At 41.1% G+C, this 23549-nt stretch overlaps 1 protein-coding gene across 3 annotated transcripts; it reads left to right on the forward strand.

The window, feature by feature from the left end:
* Positions 1-5305: 5305 nt before the first annotated feature.
* ASB11 (ankyrin repeat and SOCS box containing 11) lies at positions 5306-22661 on the forward strand. 3 transcript variants are annotated; one of them, XM_035327749.1, is made up of 7 exons: positions 5306-5501; positions 8709-8788; positions 12111-12218; positions 14657-14807; positions 15022-15156; positions 16093-16284; positions 17380-22661. In XM_035327749.1, exons 1-7 carry the CDS (start codon positions 5324-5326, stop codon positions 17502-17504), a joined length of 969 nt encoding a protein of 322 aa, XP_035183640.1. In that variant the 5' UTR covers positions 5306-5323; the 3' UTR covers positions 17505-22661. The 3 variants fall into 3 exon arrangements, with proteins under 3 accessions (XP_035183640.1, XP_035183727.1, XP_035183816.1); XM_035327836.1 differs by lacking the exon at positions 17380-22661 and adding an exon at positions 16431-17373 and having other exon boundaries at positions 16093-16389; XM_035327925.1 differs by lacking the exon at positions 5306-5501 and adding an exon at positions 6716-6862.
* The last annotated feature ends 888 nt before the right edge of the window (positions 22662-23549 follow it).

A 23549-nucleotide genomic window follows, 5' to 3' on the forward strand; every position in this document is an offset into this window, starting at 1 on the left:
CCTTGCATGTGGTAAGTATATCAGTAAGTAATTTATGGTTGGAACAACAGGCAGCAGAATGTACAAATCTGAGAGGAGGCAAATTTCTCGTTTACATCAGACAACCTTCAAACTACCCCCTGCCTAATGCACTGGGTTAATTTCTCTTTCAAGCATCACTGAAGACTGAAAGTCTTATGATTCTATGACCCTGAGTATTATGTATCGTTGGCCAATGTATTAATATTTAATCTGTGCAATATGAAAATACTGTTTTCAAACCCTTGAAGGGCAGTATTTGAATCACAGCTTCTGTCAATATAATCTTGTTTCTGTAGAGATATATTTACTCTAATTTATGACATTTGATAATTTAATTGAACACATTTTCACAAAACTTGGAAAAGTAATGCGAAATACATGCCATATACAAAGTATTTTCTTTTAATAGAATTTGTAGTCTTTGTTACCTAAAGTACAATATGCATTGTCTTACAACTTGAATCTTTCAAACTGCATTAAAGATCAAGGTTAGCTAAAATGGTGCCCCACGTTACTGATAAATGGGTGGAATTAAGGTAATAATTTACTTTTTAAGAAGTTACTTTTGTATAACAACATTCTAGTTTATAACAACTTCTTAAAAATGCTAATTACCATTCCAGGGAAATGCTGTATTATTTTTTAAAATCATATTTTGTTGTTTCTGGTTTATTTCTTGTTTCCCACATCTACAAACACAAATCTAATCATGACTACCTATTCAAAATGCTTCTGTTTTTTGTTTGTTTGTTTTTCTTTTGTGGAATATTGTGTACTTACGAATAACATAACAAAACCTTGTTGTAGTCGTGTGTAAATCACAGTTCATCAAAATGTTTATTTCCTTTTCAATACAGAATGGGTGTTTTTCATTAATACGTGGGAACATACAATCAAAAAGTACAGAAGTATACTCCCTACTGCTGCTTTCCATCACTGGTAGTTGGACTTACACTGATAAAATTGATGATTAAAAAAATATTTTACACCGAGAGAAAAATGTAATCCATAACTGGTTTAACTATGAATATACTGTTTCTCAAGTAATACAGCTTACATTGTGCATAACTCTTGCAGGACTGATTCACTTGCCTACCTTGTGCAGTAGAGTAAGGGATGATGTCACTGTCACTCAATCATTTACAGCTTTAAAAAGCAGCAGTGGGGGAAATGGAAAAGTTTAAATAAATAAAGTAATCACAATAATAACAAACTGAGCAGAGATGACGAGTATATTTTAAGAATATATGTTTAGAAGTGAATAAAAATTTAATAAATCTAAAATGTTTTGGTTGTGCCTGTAGAAGCGTTTGATGATTGGGAAATACTAAGAAAATGTTACCAAATAGATGATGACACTGAGTAACATCTTGCATAGAGCAAAGCCTCCTGTGTGGAGGAGGAGGGAACACCCAAATCCTGTCCATACAGAAGCTTCATTGCTCCCCTTCATCGAAGGGGACCACCCAGTACACTCAGAAGTGTTTTGAACTGCTTTATTTTAGTGATGGAAATCTTGCATTGGTTGGTAATGAAATTGTATCCCACAGGAACAAGCAGAAATTGTGTTTCCAATACATTATACGCAGACACTGTGAATTAAGGTATAGACAGCATCTTGATAATGGAAAATTGTATGTTAAATCAGAACAAGTACCTAATGAAGTATGAATGTAAGATTCACTTTATAAACTGTGTTTTAGAGGATCTGGATAGATCTGTTAAAAGATAACTGCACTGTAATGAACTTATCTTTTGTGACCAACATTTTATGCATCTTTTTTTTTTAAAAAAAAAAACAAAACTTATTTTCCCCCTTTTGATATTTAGTTTGGTTTGCTAGACCTTTTATTCATATCTGCTTCAGCTTATAAACAAATAAGTGTAAAACTGCATCTTTTTGATGCTCCAGCTTAATACAGACTTACTTTATTACTTACTGTAAACAGATATAAGAACAATTGATCTCAAAAGAAAATGGTTTTACAAACATTTTTAAAAATAAAATACTTTTAAATACTTTTAATATATTGCTTGATTTGCTATCATTAAACTGCTCTTGACATATTTGCTGTGTATCTTTCATAACACTCAGTAATAAACTGACTTGTATAGGTTTCTAATTACTCTAGCACTGCCATAATCACTGGGGTGAAAGGCATATATTTGTTGTTAAAGGAATACAACTAAAGGCAAGATGCAGTTATGCCCTTCAGTCTACAATTGTACTGGAATTACGGATTTTTCCTGTAAACTTAACAGGTAGGTTGGATTTTCAGGTTCTGACTTGTTTTAACACCGGCATAACTCTGGAGATGATGTTTGCCTGGGATTCGTTGAACTTGTGTCAGCTGGCTGTCTAGTACATGCTGGATATTTGAGGTTGTCATTTAACCAAAAGTAACGGATGGAATGCATCTAGAGGGTGAGTCATCCTGTGCTAGCATAGGTGTTGGACACAGACAGAAGGAAATTAATTACCTGCTGGAATTCCTTGTTTTCCTGCTCAGATACTAGAAGGAGTTTAGGTAACCAGAATTTGTGGTGCGATGGGCTATGGTTAGGTGAGATGAATCCTACACCTACCTGCTTGTTTGAGAGCAACCAGTGAGTCACTACATACATCCCTTTCAAAAAGCAGGAGTGTTGTAACTGTGCTGATCTAAGGATGCAGTGAGGCAAGGCTTGCATGGGAGGCAATATCATTTATTAGATCAAACTGATAGAAAAAATAGCTAGGTTCTCTAGAACATATTCTTGTTCAGATCTCTTCTGTTAAAGCGTTAATCTTTTTTTCCAGTTATCTGTAGTTGAAAATATTTGATAGTCAAACTCTCAACTGAATACATTAGAGATACACTGCAGTAATTCAAAGACTGCCAAGCATAAGAGTAGACTAACTCTTTAATTCTTCATTGAGAGGAGGTTCCCTCTAATCTCTATTCTCTTGCCAAATTCTTCAGGTCATATCTGACACATTTCTTACTCTTGGCTAAAGTTAAGGTGATCCATAATGAAAATGAGTTTTCTTCTAAACTTGGACTGTCCTTCTGTGCTTATGGCTTGTAGACTTCTAAAGTAAGGCTATATAAGAAATAACTTTCCAGTTCTTCAAAGGATTTAGCTAACCTACTATTCATTCACCATGTCATGAGAGTTTTATTGAAGGATTAACATATATTCTGGATACCTTGATATGACAGTTTGGTAATTGCTGTGGCTGAAAGCTATTCATGGAGTGGTTTAGGGATCCTGCCAAAGTTCTCAATAAGACATATTTCTTCTACCATGTGCTGACTTGCTCAGTCCAGCCCTGTAGCCTATTGGTAAGTTGCACAATTCATCCTGTTCAAAACACAACTGAAAAAGCAGTGAGGGAGGTGATGTTCCTGTTTCTGCATTGTGCACTTCTATTGTTACACCTCCTCTCCTGCCTATGTTCTGTTGCTCACCATCCTTTAGTTTTAGAAATGCCGTATGTTTCTGAGCAATCACACCAGATCCTGCTATTGCTTGCCTGACTGCCATCTTCATCAGAATTAATACTTCCCACCGTGCTTTTTAGCTGTCTTCTAAACAATGACTCTAAATTCAATGCAGTCATTTTCCTGGTGTTCTTATGCACTGTAAACAGATTAGGGGTTACATGAGTTTTTCTCAGATGACTCCATCGTTCAACTAAAATCTTTAGCAAGATTTCAACTTAGGATATTCTACGATTATCTAATATTTTTCTAGGGTTAACTGATAATTCTTTCCCTCCTTCTTTTGGGGGTCACCTCTGCTAACTTCTCCTTTTTGTTTCTCAGTTGAGCAAACTTAGCTTCATTGGGAACTGTAAGGTACTTAGTTCCTTAGCTGAGCTTGTCTTGCAATGTAATCAGTACATTCAGCTGTCTTGTCATGTTGCAAGCATGATTAAAGTGACCAGAACTTGGTGATTTTCCTATCTTGGTTTCATATGTATTATGGTTTCTACCGGTATATTATATTACTGTGGAAGGAAATATTCACTTAATATCTATGTATTTGTAAAAATGTAATATTTTTGTTTAATTCAGAATTTTAGAAAAAATGGTTTCACTTGGAGAAAAAAAAAAAAAAGAATTGTAGGACTTTTTTTTTTTTTTTCTTCCAGTCTGTCCACACATTTTTCACAGAATTCTGGTGCACCTGAGAGGCAGTGTGCTGTATACAGCAAAGTACTAAGCCAGTTATTTTTTGCTACAAAACAAATTGCATCGTAAATCTCCAGGGTAATAATTTGCTGTAAAATTTCCTTTTGCATATCCAACAACTCTTTGGGATGTCCCAGTCTTTCCTTTGACAGTTATGTCAGCCGAAGGGTAGGAGAAACTAGGTGCAAGGAGGAGATATGAAGAAAAAAAAATCTCTCTCCTGCTGTATTTATGGAAAAATAGCGATGAAGAAATGTTTGAATGGAAAGGAAATGGGGTGTTCTACAGACATTCACATAATTACATGCAGAAAAAATACTCTGTTCTCTATGGAAGCCATATGTTCTCAGAAAGAAAAAAAGGGAAGTTAAAGAAAGGGTGCATCTTCTTTAGTTTCAAATATTACACCTTGGAATGAATGATGGATAATGTAAAAATATTTCCATTCTTTCAAAACAGTCAGATGCTGGTTGCAAGGGATATTACTGAACACCATTCTTTATCCTTGAGTGACAGAAAATATCAGTATGTTATCATGTGTTTCTGATTACACACTTTCAATATATTTTTCCCCTCATAGAGTAACTTTGACTTCTTAGCCCTTTCTTTGAAAATACACCAGTTTATTTCAGATTCTTTCGTGATAATGCTGTTCTTTGATATGCTTGCCTTTGTTCTGTGTCTGAGTACTAGCAAGGCCTGTTATCAAGATGGGAAAGACAGAAAAGTATTCCTCTCACAGTATCTCTGAACCATTTCTGCAACTTTGCATACATAGCCTTTGTAAATTCAACTGCGGTATCAAAGAATAAATATAATGTGGATGTATAGGCCTTTAGGTGGTACGGCGACCTTCTGTCTGAAAATGTCTTCAAAAATCCATACTCAGGTGGGTTTGCAAAAGAATTCTTTGTTTGTATCCTACATGGCATGAGATTTTCAGATTATTTTATACTTGGTATTGTTATTTGGTATCAAATAGCCATACCAAATAAAAACCAAATGTATTTTTGGTAACTGAGGAACACCAAGTTCTGGAGGGTTTAAAATAGATGACATACGATACCAATAATAGCCCGGTGCAGCTTAGCAGACCTGAGAAACTATTCAAAGGACAAACCAAAATGGAGGGCAGTTCTATACTCCATGCTTTCACTAACATTTATTTTGCCATTTTTGCTTTGTTTTGCTTCAAACTTTTAATTAAGATTTCCTTGGCTCTGCTGACCCATTTCTATATTGTTAAAGGCAACAGAAAAGAGGCTGCCAGGATAGCAGAAGAGATCTATGGAATAGTCCCAGGTAAAGTAAAAATACTGACACTCTAACATTTAGATGTCTATTTGCTACAAATTTGTTGCTTAGGATTTAAAATATTGAATTGCCATAAAATGAGGAGTCTGTTGCTAAATGCATAGGGTGAATGTTTTAAGCTGAAGTGCTTTCCAGTTCTGAGGTCTTTGCATTGTCAGTATGTGTTGGCATGCTTTAGGTGTGCAAAATATGAGACTCCAACAGTTACCCTGCTAGAATGAGGACGACATTTGCTCAAGGCACTGGAGTCGATAAAAAGATTGTTCTAGGAAGCAAGGCATTCTTTAGTGGGGGTTGCAGACAGATCTACTAGCTTTACTGCCAGAGACCACAGGGACGAAATGTAGCATGTTGATATTCTGAAAGGAGATACTAGGAGGATATAATTAATGACTTTATGAATCCAAGCCCCAAATCCCTGTTTTGTTAAATCAGACCATAAAAATGAATACAGCTAGAATAATTCTGGAAAATATATGGCAAAAGAACATATTGTATTTTCTAGGCTATTTCATAGGTCATTTCACTTTTTTTTTTTTTTTTTTTTTTTTTTTCAGTTAATTTTCTTCCAAGTAATTTTGAAATTGCTCCATCGCACCACTGCCATAATAATGTATAGACAGCCATTTGCATGCCTGGAATTCCAGTAATTAAAGTGACACAATAATTTAATTTTACTACTAATGAGAACATATTTTCGTACTTGAAGATTTGTATCAGTGTTGTGACATCACAGATCTTTATGTGACTCGGTTGTTGGACACTTGCTTCATGATGAACTGTGCCACCACGAACAAGCACATGAAAATGAGTGGTGTGAGATGGCCACACAAAGCAAAGATATTAAGATCTGTTCATACGAAGTGTGGCATCATTACAGAGCATTTATATGCAAGAATTTCTGTCTCAGGGTTATTAACTTATTTGCTGTTCTCTGGAATATGATTCCAGTTATTTATTGCTGTCACTTTTTCTGAAGTGCCTTCATGCAGTTGTAGTCTAAGGCATGACAAACAGCAGTTTGTCCTTCGTACGGGTTTTTATCCAAGTGTCTTGAAATTTAGCAGACTACAACATATTTTTATCTGCAAGTTGCCATTTGCAAAAAGCCATTAAGGATAATCTTTCAAAATACAAGATCATGTGATGCTGTTGCTGGGGCACTGGATTGGATTACAGGCAGAGTTTCACAGCCTCTTCTCTTTGCAGTGAAGTAGTGCAGAAGCAGGGCTTCTTAGCTTATCTGTAGAAGTCTAGAAAAGACACAGTGTTTTCCGACATGTCACTTGCAGCTGTGAAGGGAAGATGTGCCCCGTATGGGAACTATATTTGCCACACATTTCAGGGAGGTAGGTTGCTGTGGCTAGCATGGAAGTATGCAGCAGCATGTGTTTTCTTGGTGAGGCATGTGTGTACATACACACCTATTTACAATGCATGTGAAATGCTTTTCCACGTACTATACAATATGAATAGGAGTTTAATTAAGGCACTGTAGCTCTATTATCTGAGTTACCTCTGAACCCTGCTGCTGGATACGACCCATACTTTTTGTCCTTTGAAGTGTTACCAGTCATATAACTTTCGAACTGAGCTTGCTTGTTTCACTTGTCAGCATGAGGTGAGGTTTTTTGGATGTTTTCAGGCAAACCTTTCTCCACCCCTGCCTGGTTCCTGTTTCCAACATCCTACCTGGCAAGTCCTACTTGGTCTTTAAGAAACTGGTTGCATAGCATGCTGACTGGTCCTTCCATGCCAGCTTCTTGCCTTAGGAGCCCAGAAACAGCTCCTTACATAAATAGAGACAAGAATAAAAACACTATTTAAAATTGTAACACCATGAGGTGAATTGCATCCCACCTCTGGAGTAATGAAAACAGACTGCAAGGAGGCCAAAGGCTGCTGAAAACCTGCTAAAGCCAGAGAGTAATGCTGGCTTTAAACCAGAGAGTGGGACAGGTCCTTTAGGTCCGTCTCTGCTACTCCTGCAGCTGTGTGGCAGTCACAGGCATACAGGCACGATGGCCCCTGCGTATCTCTGGGCTGTGCTGCTGCTGCTTTGGACAGTGAATTTGCCACATGCACCTGCGTGCCCTTTGTTGGTTGGGCTTCTTGGACATTGCAGTGAGAGCTTGAAAAAAGCTCTCCCATGGCCAAGGCTGAAATCACTGCCGAGTCCTTGGCCTGAAGTCCCCAGGGATGTTTCTGCATTTTTCATTGAGATCTCTCTGCTTCAGGTTACACCTGAAATGGAGATGAATCACCTTTTCCTTTCTCTCTGGTGTGCTGCATAGCTGAAAATATTAAACAGGATATGGGTTTCAAGTACTATGTAAGGTTACTGCGCACCAGAGGATGAATGCAAATGTTGGCATTGCTTCCATCCTCTGGCACTATAAATGCACTACCTCCACTTGAGTTACATTTAATATGGGCTAGCTGGCTATAAGTGTAGGTAGTAGCTAGGCTAAGGTTTTTTTTTGTTTTGTGGCACTTGAATAGATTAAGATAAGGAAAAGAGCAAGCTAGCTTGCACAAAGAAGTCTGCACAGTTCAACAGCTCAACATGATTAAGGAAGAGAAGTGTGACCTCAGGCAAGATTTATTTTTTCATGTCTGTTCTGAAACCTTCTAGTGAGGAGGAGGAGGGTGAAATGTGATACCTGATAGTCTGAGCTGGAGGAAGTTATTTATGAAATTGTTGGTTTGGGAAATAAAACTGCCAGGGTCATGCTAGAATTCATTTGATGGACAAGGTGTCCCAGTGTCTCCCTCCTATGAGACTCTTAGTAAAGTGAAGGGAAGCCAGAATATGAGTCATTTGTGACAAAAGCTCCCTAGAAGAGACAGAGGCTTGTATTTCTTTTTACAGTATGAGAACTGCAGGGCTCTGAAGTCCCTGGGTGGGTCCCAGCAGCACTAAAGTCATAGTCTTTGCTGAAGGGTGTTTTCAGCTGTTTTTAAAAGTTCTGCCAACAAGCTTGTGTTTAGGTCCCTTAATGAGTGGCCTGCTTTACTCGGGAGTGCTGAGCCCTCAGCTGCTCTGCTGAAATCAATTTATCAACAGTTTCACTGCTGACACTGAATTGATTTTCAAGCCCCGTCTGTATTTACATGCAGTTGCATTTCACATGTCCTCCCAGGAACTCCTATTGTTGCATAACTGAATTAACTCTTATGAATTTGCTGTTTTAGGCAGCTGGGCAGACAGATCCCCTCTGCATGATGCTGCCTTCCAAGGACGCCTCCTGTCTTTGAAAACCTTGATTGCACAGGTAAAAGCCTACAGGTAAAGACAAGGTTGGGAAGCAGCATGGTTTCTCTTGAATTGTATCTGCAAGTCAGCGAGCAGGTAGTAGGCTGCAGCAGTGCCTAAGAAATACAGTCACATAAGTGATATATCCACATGCACGCCTTTGGGCATGTGTTGGTTTGCTTAGACAAGACACTGAGTACAAGCCCAGGACAAAGACTGCTACTGCTTGTAGCTTACTGTATAATAAACAATGATCCTCAGGCTCTTCTTCAGTGATAAACAGTGCAGACTGGGCTTGAAGATAATAGGAACAATATATATGTTATATATTTGGGGTTAAAAAAAAGTAGAAAGTTGTAAGAGTATGTCTTACTTTATAAAACAGCAAGCATGGTGTTCCTAAAGAGAGAGCTGTCAGCCTGAAACCCTTTACTCCAACTGTAACAAAGAGTTTAGGCAAAAGAAAGAGGGAAGGAAAGGATATGTATTAGAAATGAAAATAGGTATGAAAATGGACAGCTGTAAAGGGAGAGCTATCCTCCTTATCATCTTTCTTTAAAGCCAGCTCCTCTGGCACAAATGAGTAATCTCTTCCCCACAAATCATGGTCAATAATTTTCACCGATGATGGCTGTATGGAGAGCAAGGTGAGTCTGCATCTCACGTGGGCAGTGTCCTCGAGGAGTGGAGCTGCTGGGGCAAAAGCTTCCTCTCCAGACATTTATCAAGGCACGGCTGCAGCCAAATGAAGTTGGTGCCTCACCAGCAGTTAGGGCACATCACTGAGGGCATTGCCCAAATGCCCCTCGAGCACTGACGGGCACGGGGCAGCACCCAGCTCCCCAGGAAGCCTGTTGCAGTGTGTGACCACCCTCACGGCAAAGAAACGTTTCCTGATGCCCAGCCTGAACTCCCCGGCGCAGCTCTGGGCCGTGCCCGTGCCCTGCCATCGGGTCCCAGGAGCGGAGGCCGGCGCCTCCCCCTGCGCTTCCCCTCCTCAGGAGGCTGCGGAGAGCAGCGAGGTCGCCTCTGGGCCTCCTCTCCTCCAGGCTGGGCAGCCCAAGTGTCCTCAGCCTCCCCTCACAGCACATGCCTTCCAGCCCTGCCACCAGCTCTGCTGTCCTCCTCTGGGCGCTTTCAGGGACCTCCTCAGCAGCCTTTCTGTGCTGTGGAGCCCAGAACTGCACACAGTACTCAGCGTGAGGCCTCACCAACACTGAATGCAGCAGGAGAATCACCTCTTTTGACCAGCTGGCTGTGTTGTGTGTAATGCACCCCAAAATGTGGTTTGCCCTCTGTCTGCCAGGGCACACGGCTGGCTGGGGCTGAGCCTGCTGCCACCAGCGCCCCCAGGGCCCTTTCTGCAGAGCTGCTCCCCAGCCACCCAGCTCCCACCCTGTGCCAGTGTCCGGCATTGCTCTGTCCCAGGAGCAGAACCCAGCATTTCCCTCTGTTAAAGAGGTCCCTTCTGACCCCCTCCATCTGCATTGACTTTACAGCATCTTATTAGTGGGAGGCGCGCAGTGTTGTAGTTAAACAGTGGATGCCCCTGTTGTTCACTGGTTGTGGTTACACGTGGGAGAAGCACCTGGTGTGGTTGTATGTTATTTAGTTAATCTACCCTTTCTCCTTCTCCTGAGAACATTAATTTCAGGAGTGAAGGATGAGGGTCCTTGCTGATGAAAATAGATCGACATAGCAATGTCTGTGGAGAGTGAAATGGAGATGATTCAGAGCAGTTTGATAAATGTAAGGGCAAAGCTCTTAATGAAACAGCATAACCATTGCTCATCGCTTCCCAGGTAGTTATTCCATTAGCCTGAAATGAAATATGGAGCTATACTTAAGGGTATGGGGCACTCAGAAGTATCTGCCTTGGGACCAAACTCTTACGAAATCCAGGATGTTTTTTGTTTCCCAGGGGATGCCTTGATGTAAGGGGCTGTTTGTGCCTGTGTGGAGATGGGGCACTGGGGTTTTAAAGAAGCTCAAGGACCCACCAATGCCTGCTCCAGCACCTAAAGAAGTATCTGATTTTTCAGAAAAACTGGGAAGAATGTAAAATCATATGACCACGAGGCTTAATATCAGTGGTTTTTGGGAAACAGCTGTTGTAAGATGTATAACTTGATTGCCATTTAGTAATTGAGGGGATTGCTGTTTTGTCCAAGATATCAGTTCTTATTTTTTTTCATATGCAATTAATGAATTTCATTTGTTAAATTTATATATGAATAATGAGAAGGAATAGCTCTCTTCTTATCAGGCACCTCTAGAAGACATTATTCTCGAAGGAATATACTGATTAGTAAATATGAAAGATCTATACAATGTGAAAATGGAATAATCTCAACATTTTTTCAAGATTTTATCTGTTCCCTTGGAACTGTAATGTGCAGGAACTGTGTGCCATTTTTTAGCCACAGCCAGCCTTTGCATTAATAACATTTTCTCATTGCTGAAAAATGTTTGGTTTTGTATAATAGAATTTCTATCGTAAAGTAATTACAGTGGCTGCTTTTAATTCTCATTGCAGCAGGTTTGGTGACTTTTACAATGTAAGATTGCTCGCTTGTATTAATCTCTACCGAAGCCATTGCTGCTGGATACAAGCAGTGCATTGCTGCCATCTTGTGAGCTGCCTGGCTTACAGCACGTTAGGCAGAGGGGGAGCAGGGATACGTAACATAAGCTGTCAACTGTGAAATGAAGCTGCTCCCAGGCCTGTTCTCACACGTGGCTGTGAAATCGTACTTATGAGGAGATTTAGCTGTATTTTGGGGGCAGCACATATGGCAATTTCTTTCTCCCTGGTGAATATATCTGGTGTCTGTTTTTGTGGGAATAGATGTCACTTAGGGAAATGCCTGTAATGAGGCATGTGTAATTCACAGTTATTTTCTTCCACTGTAAAATAACTTCTGGGTGGCCATATAAGAGGAACAGATCTGTGGGAGAGATTTGTCTCACCTTCATTATGGGTCTACTTTCCTACACCTGAGTGAACCACACTGGGCACCTCATATAGTCAGTGGATGCATTTTCAGGATGCAATTCATTTGATCTACAGCTACTTCAGGATGAGATGAATCACATCATAAGAGTGTCTGCTTTCCCACTGATAGAGACAAAGGGTCCAGCCGAGCTGCTGGACCACCACCATTAGCAGCTACCCTTTCTGGTGACAACCACAAACAGTAATAACGTGACCCGTGTGCATCCCTACCCCTGTACCTCGCAATGTGGTGCTCTCTATCCAGCATCTGACCACCACTGGTGCCCTGGGGCTGCTCCCTGGCCAGGCAGATCCTTCCCCTCATGCCCTGTGCTCTGCCTTGCAGGGTTTCAATGTGAACCTGGTGACGACTGATCGAGTCTCAGCTCTCCATGAAGCCTGCCTGGGTGGCCACGTGGCCTGTGCAAAGCTGCTGCTGGAAAATGGTGCTCAGGTGAGTCCTGGGGCTGCTGGAGGTCTGGGTAAAATGGCTTATCCCTTGGTTTTCTCTGTAATGGTCATTGGAATTGCCTCCAGTCTTCCATGGAGTAGTTTGTGAGTCTCATCTAGGTAAAAACAGATGTGCTTAAATCAATGTCACACTTTGTCTGTTAATAAAATACCATTTTGTCCAGCTGGAACTAAGGTAGAATACACATTAAAAATGGAGATACGGGCATAGGATGAGATATATGAGAACATTTCATTTGACTGAGTTACAAGCTTTTCAAGAACAATTTACATGGCAAGAAACTGTGAAACACCAAAACAGGCAATCAAGCTATCCCTTGCAGAAGAAAATCCATTTATTAACTTCCCATACTGTGCCATATTTCAGTCCTTTTGAAAGATGGGAGAAAAATAAAATTCTGTGCAGTTTTGGTATACAAATGGTGTTATTTTTTTTTATAATTTAGAGGATCATGTCTGAACTACCTGTTGCTTACCTAAGAAAACAGCCTGTTCCTGATATAATATATAGTCCTAGGGGGTTTTGTTTGTTTGTTTGTTTGTTTGTTTTTCTTTGCTTTTTCTTTCCCCTCCTTCTCTGTTCATAAATAAAACCAGCAAGCTGTTGTCTGACTTCTGGGAGAAAATGTTCTGTTATGCTGCTCACCTTTATTGCTGTGCTCTTTTTTTACGTTTGCTCCACAACAGCTATTTTATCCGTTTTTCCTCTTTTACCAGTTAAATCAATGCCCAGTGGAGAGGGAAACCAAATAAGTATTTTCTCTTCTTCAGTTATCTCCTTGCTTACCCTTGCTATCAGCTTGCTTGAATCTCTGCCCTGCTGTAAAACGATGCCAACAGACCCCCAGTGCCCCAGCAGCTCTAGCCAGACCTGCCCATGAGAGTTTGGGGAGTGCTGTGTTGCAGCAAGAGACCTGTCTGAAATATTGGATACCCCGAAGTGCATCCATTCGTTTCCTTCTGCTGTTTTTGAAGCTGTGTAGGATGGGGGTTTGCTTAGTTTGGCAATTAGCAAGAGGGATGAAGATCAAGCAAGGGGATGGGAACTGCAGTGATGGTGCTGTTGAAGCAGTCTCAGCAAGAGCCCTGCCATTTCAGGAAGATCGAGCTTCATTTTGGGCCTCCAGAATCTGAGCAGGCAGACAGACGTTCCCATGCTGAGGTGCCTGGCCTCTCCCCACACACTGGAGGAGCCACCAAAGGGCAGGAGCTGCCTCCTGTGCTGCTGCAGCGGCTCCAGGAGGAGCGGACCTCCCGCCGGCTGCTGTGCTCTTGGGGTTTGCAGGAAATGGCCAGGGCTGAAGCACTGAAAGGGGCAAGGATGGGCTTGTGACTGTGGTAAACACACCTTGTAAGAAAAAGGGTTAACTTTAAGGTGTCATGTACAATTCAGTAGGGCAAATGAACAAGGACAAATAATATTTAGAAAGGTATCAACTGCCTACGGTCCACTGCTGAATTACCCAAATAACTCAATTGTTTTTTAAACATCACTGCCTTTCTCCACTTTACAGGCAAAATATTTTTAAACTGAGTATTTCTCCCCTGGTTCTTCCGCCCTCTTGTGATGCTGCTCCTGTTCTTTGGCTGGTAGCAAACTTCGGCTTTAGTGGTGGCCCAGGACTTCTCCAGCTCTTTCTCTCCTATCTTTTTCCTCTCCTCACTGATTTGGAAACCACACAAACTGCCATGAGCTTGCACAATTCATTGTACTTTCTCAGTTTGCCACAGAATTAAAGGCGTGCAGATTTGCTGCATAAATTGCCTCTGAGGGCCTGCTAGGCAGCCAAATCTGGCAGCTATGCACGGCACAGCCTGGGCACTGTGCTCCCCCGGTGGAGAATGACGGATGGTGGCTCTTTCCAGCCATCTATGTCAGAGGTCAAGGACAGAAATTCTTTTTGTCTTACACACAAACATACACGCTCACATGAACACAAACCCGTTTGGCCTCCTTTTCTGTTTGGGATTAAGACTATGTTTCCATGAATGTGTCATCTGCTGGAAATGTGTTTTTAGGTGAAAGTATTAAATGTGAACTATATTTTCATATAAAAAGGAAAGTCATCTGAGTGTGTAATGGATATGTGTTAGTGCAAAATAGACAGTCATGACAATGCTCAAGTTCTCCATGTAAAAATGAAATAACCTGTGTTTTCTGAGCAACTCCCAGGAACAACTCCCAGCAGGCAGCGTTGCTGCCTTACAACACTAGCTGTCTGTGAGAGAGGGCAGAGCTCAAAGGAGAATGTGATATGTGCTGTCCCATAATGAATGACTCTGAAAATTGCAAACAAAATCAATTCTGGAATTAAACAAGGCAAACATCTTGTTCTGGTGCATTTTCGTTGAGTACATGACGCACACCCCAAGGGCGTTCCTCCTATATCGGATTATTCTGAGCGTGTCCTGCTGTTTCAGGTCAACGCAGCCACCATTGATGGGATCACTCCTCTGTTTAATGCCTGCTGCAGTGGCAGCGTGGCTTGTGTCAACATGCTGCTTGAATTTGGAGCCAAGCCACAGCTCGGGAACCACCTTGCTTCGCCCATTCATGAGGCAGTCAAGAGAGGTAATGTTCAGGGTGGGAGTGAAGCTAACAGCAACTCAATGAGGAATGCATCTCTTATGGACTTTAAAACATTCTCTTCCCCTCCCCCCTCAAAAAAGATAAAAGAAAAAGATAAAAGTCTGGCTTATTCCCATCTCTTCTGCCTCACTGATTGTAGCTGGGTGTATTCTGCTCTGCAGCACTGAAATTAAGTGGTGGCTTTTTCACCACACAGGTCACCGAGAGTGCATGGAGGTCCTTCTGGCCCACGAGGTTGACATCGACCAAGAAGACCTGCAGCATGGGACCCTGCTCTACGTGGCTTGCATGTACCAGAGGACAGACTGTGTCAAGAAGCTGTTGGAGCTCGGTATGCTTGCAGATAGGGGCTGGGAGAGAGCTGGGGTGGTGTGAGCCAACACAGCTTATCGCCCTGGGTTGTCTCTCCAACACAAACATTACAGAGATTTCTGCAAGAGGTATTTGGACAGTCTGAATCTGTGAGACGATTGAAATTTAGGATTTCCTTACCGGAAACCTCTAGTTACAAAGACCTACCTGAGACCATCTGAATATGAAAGTAAAGCAGAGCTTGTTTTCTAGAATGGTGTCAGGAAGCACAGGAAGTATCAGCTAATATTGATGACCAAAATCAAGTCTTCTGATTATGAAAAAATTAACTGCCTTGCTAAGTATTATCTTCATCTGCTTCTCAGCTGATGATGAATATCGTAGTAAAGATGCTTGAAAGTATAATCCCTGTAGGGCCAGGCACAATTTAATAGCTAGAGTACATTTTTGCCATCAGTGTACATTTGCTGATTGACACCTGCTGGAGGCATTCTGTGCATGGTAAAATGCAGGGCATGCATTTTGTTTGCTGTACTCCCAAAATTATTCCAATGAGATACCCAAAGAGTTTTTCCTCCCTTGCCTCTCCCTTGCCTCTCCCTCACCCATCTCCCCATAACTAAATTAACATAACATATGTTAGATTGTGTGATATTAACAAATTTACACAGCATGTGATAGCTTTTGATCATCTATTGGGTTGAAAGTCTAAGAATTTCAATGGTTGTTCAGCTCTACTGGCTGCAGACATTACTCTGGCTCAGTAGACATTTATAAAGCAGGTATTCGATCTGATGAGTTTTGAACTGATGGTCCTGAGGGAAATTAGGAAGGGCTAGGTGCCACTGATGCCCTTCAATTATTGAGGCTACTGGTGGAAGCCAACCTGTGCGATGCATGGTCAGAAGGCTTCTGCCTCCTCCCAGTGCCAGCCACGCACTCCTGTTTTCCCAAGGAGCCAACGTGAATGCGGGGAAGCGATTAGACTCCCCTCTCCATGCGGCGGCAAGGAAATCCAGTGTGGAGATAGTCATCTTGCTGGCAGACTATGGTGCTAACCTGAAAGGCAGAAATGCAGATTTCAAATGTGCCCTGGACCTTGCTGTACCCAACAGCAAAATAGAGCAGGCGCTCCTTCTTCGGGAAGGTAAAGGTTTCCTTTCTTCTTCTTCTTCTTCTTCTTCTTCTTCTTCTCTCTCTCTCTCTTTTTATTGTTTATTTTAATAGAGCAGTATTTATTTATTTTACCTAAGTACTTCTAATAACTGTTTAAAAAAGTAATCCCCTATGTAAGTTCTCTACTGATTTCAAGCTTGTAGCACAGGTCTACTACGCAGAAATAAGCAATATCTGTTTTGTTGCTACGTCTGCTGCACAGTATTAGTTTTAGTAAGTAAATTGGTCAGTTATTCTGTGCTTTTCTTTCCAATATATGGAAGGAAAGTTATTGTTATTTACTAATCAGGACTCTAAAGACTGTGGATTGAAAACTGCTGGGAGAGTTTATTTATTGATATCATCACAGCTATTTTAGTAGCACCATCTTGTGTTCAGTGAAGTACTCTGACCAAATGTCCAGCTTCCTGAAGAAAAAGATGCAGTGAATGAATGTTTGTGGGGCTGCAGTCCAAGCACAAACCTGCAAGCAAATGCAGGAAAGCTGCAGGTAAGCTGCAGTGCCCTTTGCAGCTTACTTGCACCCTCTCTACAATATTTCTATTTATCTTCCCAGTCTACTGAAAGCAGCTTCTGAGCAGAAATGAATCTAGATCCTCTTGCACCATTTTCACCTGTGGCACATATAGCCAAAACTTGGTGCATCCAATAGTAATATTCCCTGGATATGGATGTGCTTTATTAATTCCCCTCCACCACCTTATTTTCTGCCAGCTTGTTCATGCCCTCTAAGCTGGCCTGTGCTCCCCACACTCTGCCTTCCCAGACACAGCTAGACACAGACACAGTGCAGACACCTATACGGCATTTTCAACATTTGCTCAAGAAAAGGTCCAGAAAAAAAATTAGCTATGCGTGCAGAAAAATATTTTTACTGTTCAAAGGTTTAAAGTTGCTGAAACAGTTTTGACTTACTAAGTCAATAATGTATGTAGCTCTCTTTAACATCAACTAGTCGTTGTGTAGTGCTTGATCTGATTTTCAAATCTTGCTGCTCTTTGTTGCCTTTTGACTTATACTGGGGGTGGGGGAGCTTGTTCTTGCTTTTATTTTATTTTTTTTCCAGGTCCTGCCAGCCTGGCCCAGCTGTGCCGGTTGTGTATCAGAAAACATCTGGGTCGGTCGTGCTTATATGCAGTCCCTAAGCTGCACCTGCCTGAGCCACTTGAGAACTTTCTTCTATACCGATAAGTTTGTGACTATATTTACACTGGAAAAGAAAGAGGAACAAATGGTTGTTTACTCCAAAATATTATATCAAAGGAAAAAAAAAAAAAAATCAAAGACATCATTTACTGTCTACTCTGGGTACCAAACATTGCTGCTGAATGTGTAAATTGAAGCCAATGGAAAACACCTTTTCACAGACACTGAATGGTATTATGGATTCAGTTCTCCCGCAGTTTATTAACAAATACACTTATTTCAGACTGAGAAATAATACATGAACAGCTCGTTTGACATGTGTTTGTATATGTACATGCAGACATTCACCCAGCCATGGACACGTGCAGAGATTTCCCCTGCCTTTATTGTTATCTAATGATTATGTCTTGTTTTGTTTTGTTTTTCTTTGTTTGCTTATTTTTCCTGTAATATCTGTGCAGCTTCTTCCTCTTTTCCCTCCAATCTCACCGTCAAAGTCAAGGTAGTGGCTGTTATTCTTCCATTAGAGTGGGAATGAAAACCTTCACCACTTAATGTCAGATGTATTTATATACTTGGCATCTTTTGTCCTCTTTGACTTTGCTTCCTGTCACCTCTTTTCCATGTCCTAGTGGAGTCGTAGCGACTTCCAGCAGGCTCCATCTGTCCAGCTGCCACATGTCCCATCACCCTGGGCCCAGCTGTCCTCAGTGCTAACACATCTTTTCCTTCAAGGTGAGAGTGACATTACCAAGTCAAGTGCAGGGGCTTGGAGTAAACCCACAAAAATATTTGTAAGTCTGAAAAACAAACCTGTCTCTTCTAGAAAAATCCTTCTAAGCTATCTTACCTGAGATCAGGCTCTGTTTGTTATACAAAGAATTTTTCTTAGCTTAAAATGAGGGCAGAAATGCAGATGGTTTCATAGGCACAGTAGGGCAACTTTCTATGTCTGTCCTTTGCAAAGTTTAAGGAAAAGCAAAGGAATGAGTTGCTTCTCTGCTTTTTGGCTTTGAATGCTCTGACATTTCTCGGGATAGGTCCTCAGACTGCAGAACAATAGAGAAGCAGGGTCCCTAAGGATGGTTGTTCACCACTCAAATGTTCTCCTCGTTGGTTATAGCCCACCAGGAGAATAAGTTGGCAAGCTTGTCTGCTCCCTCATCACTTTCTCTAGAGTCTTTCATCACCTGCCTGGGAGAAGGGAATTTTAAACAGTGATTCTGACCACCGTGTTTAAATAGTTTAAATATTGTCGGGGTTTGTAGCTTGGACACAGCAGAGCTAAAACTTCTTTGAAGTGGGATACTTCGGATCCAGTGACTGGTGCAATGCCTGAGTGGTTCTGTAAATTTTTGTTTATTTTTCCTGTGGAAGTTGTTCTGAGGGCAGAAATGTTTCTGCACACCTGAGTTTTGGTGAAATTAAATGGGCAATGGCATTTCACCAGCTTTAGTAAAATAGGACAAAGAGGTTAAAGGAGAATCTGCCTACACATAGCTCAGCTGTGTGTTGAGCCAAGAGGCCCGTAATTTTTCAGGCTATGAGACGTGGTGGTTTTATTATGAGCTATGCATGCCAGTAGCAGTTTTCACTGCCCATACATGAAGTCAGGGGAAATGAGCCTGCAGGAGATGGTGTAGGGGACTGGCTTCCAGCAGGTGCTGAGCTGCTGTCCCAGCTCCAGCAGCATCAGCCTCTGGTCCTGTGCTAATCCCTTAATTTCACTGTGACAGTTTCCCTCTTGAGACAGAGGACTAACCTTTCCTGTACTTTCTCACGAATCATTCAGCACAAGTAAGACAAATTGTGCTCCCGGCAGTTCATGAGACTATACCTGCAGTGTTATAACTGAAAATGAATGTAGTCTTCAGCCTGTGAAGTAGCCTGTATTTGCACATATTGAATGCTATCTGACAGCAAGAACTATTGCCCATAAACTCTTCTGTGACATGAATGACCTTGTATAGTACAGCATATCATGAATCTCAGAGATTTGAACTCTAAATTCTCAAGAGCCTCTGAAAATCAAATGCTATCAAGAAAGAAATGTCTATATTAATTTGATGTCAGCAAATCTCTCTCTGTCTTATCTTTGCTGCCAGCTCACCTACTCTGTTTATAAGGCGGCAGTCAGAATACCATCTGCTATCCAAATAGAGAGACAGAGCCTCAGCTGTGTGAGTTGTCAGGCATGTATTGCAATCAAGGAGCGAAGACAATTTATGGGATCTATTTCAGAATGTGTAATACCGAATTGATTTCCTACTGCGATCATCAATGAAAACAGTATTTCACTTGCATAGGATTTTAAATTGAAAAAATGTATCTTCATTAAGGAAATGCAAAGCCCATTCCGCCTCTCGGAGAGGTTTATGTTATGAAGTAGCAGAAGCTGCCCTATTTTATTGCTGATGTTAGCTTTCCATCAAAAAAATCACCTCACCTTTGCATCCTCCCAGAGACATCATTCTTCCTAAAATTCCAATCTATCAGAGCTTTTGAGGGAACGGAGTTTTAATAAATCAGGAGAGAAGTTTAGAAGCCTTGATGTTAAGCAGTTTCACTGGAAACTTTACCTAGACTTCCTTGTTCTTATCACAAGTGTGGTTCAGACTAAAAACTACACATTTAATTTTCATTGGCTATGCTTTGTGTTGTAACAATGTACAAAAATATTACCATGGAAGCACTTGGAGGTTGTATTTTTTTTTTTTTTTCAAATACACCATCTCATGTGAGGATAGGGAAACACTGGTTTAATTTACTAGGAGATTACTGAACCTTGTTGGTGATTTTTCCAAAGGAGTTGGGAAAACATCTGTTAGGTGTAGATATAGCTTCTCTTCCCTTGGCAGAAGATGGCTGACTACCCTCACAAGGCCTCTTTTCTTTAAAATGTGTGACATCTTCCATGCCATTCTATGATCATTGACAGAAACCAGTTATTTGGGAGAAATACATCTTTCCTGGGAATGTAGACATTTTTTCTGTGTTGCAATGTCCATTGCTATACCACATGCATATGGCTTTACCCCCAACGACTGCCAGCACTATCTGCTTCAGTGAAGCGTATCTCAACAGGAATTATTACACAATATCCTGGCTAGAGGAAAAGTTTTTTTGCAAACCACAAGCACTTAGTGATTCTAAGTACAGACTCTGACTTGCAGCTTTGCAGCATGAGCTTGGGGTATGAATGCTCAGCAGCTGTAAAGTCCTTAGTCCCGAGTGTATTTTGCAGAAATGTCTTGAAAAGGTTACTGATGAGCAGTATTAACCCCAAGGATTTCCTTTTATTCTTCTCAGTCTGTTGGACCACTTTCCAGTTTTATTATCCATATGTTATGAGTGACCAAGCATGGACTCAGAAATGCTGATGACATGTGCCTCACAGATCTCAGACTGGTCAGATGTTGTCTTCAAGCTGTCACTCATTACTCGGTATGCCTGTTATTGGTCATGATCCAAAACAAAACAGAGTTAACTGGGCTTTGTATCAGCCCTGTATTTATCTTTACTCTTAAATAATACTTCATGTCTATGTTCTTTCTAGGAAAAGATGCATCTCCATGACTCCAAGTATCTTTACAGTCTTTTTTTTCCTCACTGTATCTTCTCTCATACTACCAAGCTCTTGTTCATAAGCGTATTTTTCCTCGTCAGCTTCCTCCTCAGTTCATGTATTTCTCCTCTGCCTGTAAGAAAATGTTTTTTAATTTCCTCCTTGAGCAATACACCTCTTCAACAGCAGACATTTTAGCAAGGGTCAGCCTGTCTTCTTGTCAGATGTGCTATGTCTCTCACTCACCAAGCTGCTGTCTTTGTGTTCCCCACTCCAGCCCTGCACATCTCAGCCCTCCCTTGCTCTGGAGATGGCACTGGTGTTTTGAGAGACATCACCCCCTTGGCACATTGCTCTTCAGCTGCCATGTCTTTGTGGGAACATGACTGGACTGGCCACCCTCTCCAAGCAGAGCAGGAGCACGTCATTTTTCCACGCTGGACTATGTCCAGGCACAGCAGCACTATTTGCTTGCATGCTGGTTGCATGTAACTGTTTTTCTCATGTCTGGTCACAGCAGGAGACAATCTGCAGATGCTTGCAGTTTGCACTGGCTTGTGAAGGTGTTTGTGGGGATGCTCTTCTTGTTCCCCACCTTGTTGCTATCTCAGCACCTTGGCCCTTGACCTGGTTCCAGGCTGTCTTGTAGATTGAGAGCACTTTTTTTCCAGAGTCTCATTTGCAAGCAGTCTGGCTAATGAGCCACCCCCTAAGGGACATATGGCAGTGAAAGTAAATAGACCAACACATTCTGAAAGGGTTTAATAAACATTATTTATGATGGTAGGCAGGAAAATAAATTTTACGTTCTAATTTGGTCTATAAAAGATACATGTTCTGGTCTCCTTACCAAACTGTGGGGTTCAAGCAGCTCCCAGAAAATCCTCTCTAGGTCTCAACTCTTCATAAGAATTGTGCCAGTCCCTGATTTTCTGTCTGTCAAACTGAATCTCTCACTCTCAAAGTGAAATTAAAAAGGGAGGAAAATGTAAAACTGCTGCAATCGGTGGCCACCCTGTAGGAGCTGAAACCCCCCACATATGCCTTAGGGTGCAGACACCCCCTCTGCCTGGGCACACACAAGACCCGGAGGCTGTCTGCCCTTCCCTCCTCTTGTGATGGGACGTGCTTGTGCCCCTTTGGATGGTGGTACCAGGGCCTTATCTCCCCCCAGTCTTGCCTTCCACCAGGGAGCTGCAGCCTGGTCAACATCCACCTCATGGTATGTAGTCTTCTGTTTGCCACTGATGTTAGACATTTGTAATGTGCCAATAATATCCAAATCTTTGTGAAGGCTGTCCAACACCTTTCCATCCCAAATCTCACCTGTCTCCTCCAGCACAACTCTGCTGTTGGCACTTAACAACCCTCCAGTCCTCACTGGGTGAAAAACGTCGGTGGTGTGTCCCAGCAGGGCACTAGGGAAAGGCTGGCTATTTGGCCTGATACTAATGAAAATGAAACACATTCACTGACTCTTTGCTGAAAGATTTGGCTGACCTTTATGCTATACTGACAGTTTATGATGCCTTTGTATATTTTTTCTGGAAATTAACTTTTTTTGCACAAGCCAATTGCTCCTCATTGTGATTTTTTTTTTTTTTTTATTTTTCTGCAAGAGATGTATACTGTGTTAATGTCAAATACAGATTATTCCAAACAGGCCTTCTGTCTAATTTGCTTTCTATTTCTTGAAAATCTCTTTATCCTTGAAATTCATATTATTTGCATTGCAAACAAAGGGAAAACTACACCCATTTTGGAATTTAAAACTGTTCAATAAAAGGTAACAGGAATTGTGGAAGAAAACATAGTTTACATATTCAGCTGATAATAACCTCTGGAAGGTGGGAGAGATGAATTGGCAGAGTGTATTATTCTAGCATTTTGTTTAACAAGTCAGTCAAATCAACACATTAGACAGCAAGCCATTGCGACTAATATACCAACAGTGGATGAAGTCTCGTGTGGGAGATTCCCTTTTCTTCTTATTTTTCAGTTGATTAGACTTATGTGTGCAGAAATTTCTATCATGGTAATTTGAGCAAAAATATTGTATTGTAAATGTCAAAACTCAGCACATAGTCAATGTAACATTTTTTATCATTACCTAGTTGGTGACATTGTCTTCTGCAAGTATGGGTTTCCAAAATCACAAATACATACTTGGCTCACTCTCATTCAAGCACAAAATTGAGGTCTGAGAAATACAATTAAGTTCTAGATATGTTAAAAAAAAAAAAAAGTAATTTTGGTATAAAAACATGGAATATCCCAAGTTGGAAGGGACCCACAGGGATCATCATGTTCAGCTCCTGGGTTTAATGTTTTTAGCTGTAAGATGTAACAGACTCTATGGTGAGTCAGAATAGGGGAAAAATTAGACTCCTAAGCCAGTCTTTGAGGGCAAGAGGGAGTATAAACAGGGTTTAAACACATGTTTTCCTGAAATAATCTAATGGACTAATTAATATACAGGGCTCTCTAGTTTCATCCTTTCTCCCAAATGTAGGGATTCAGTGGAA

Source organism: Oxyura jamaicensis, chromosome 1, assembly GCF_011077185.1.
Source record: "Oxyura jamaicensis isolate SHBP4307 breed ruddy duck chromosome 1, BPBGC_Ojam_1.0, whole genome shotgun sequence".
Taxonomy (NCBI): domain Eukaryota; kingdom Metazoa; phylum Chordata; class Aves; order Anseriformes; family Anatidae; genus Oxyura; species Oxyura jamaicensis.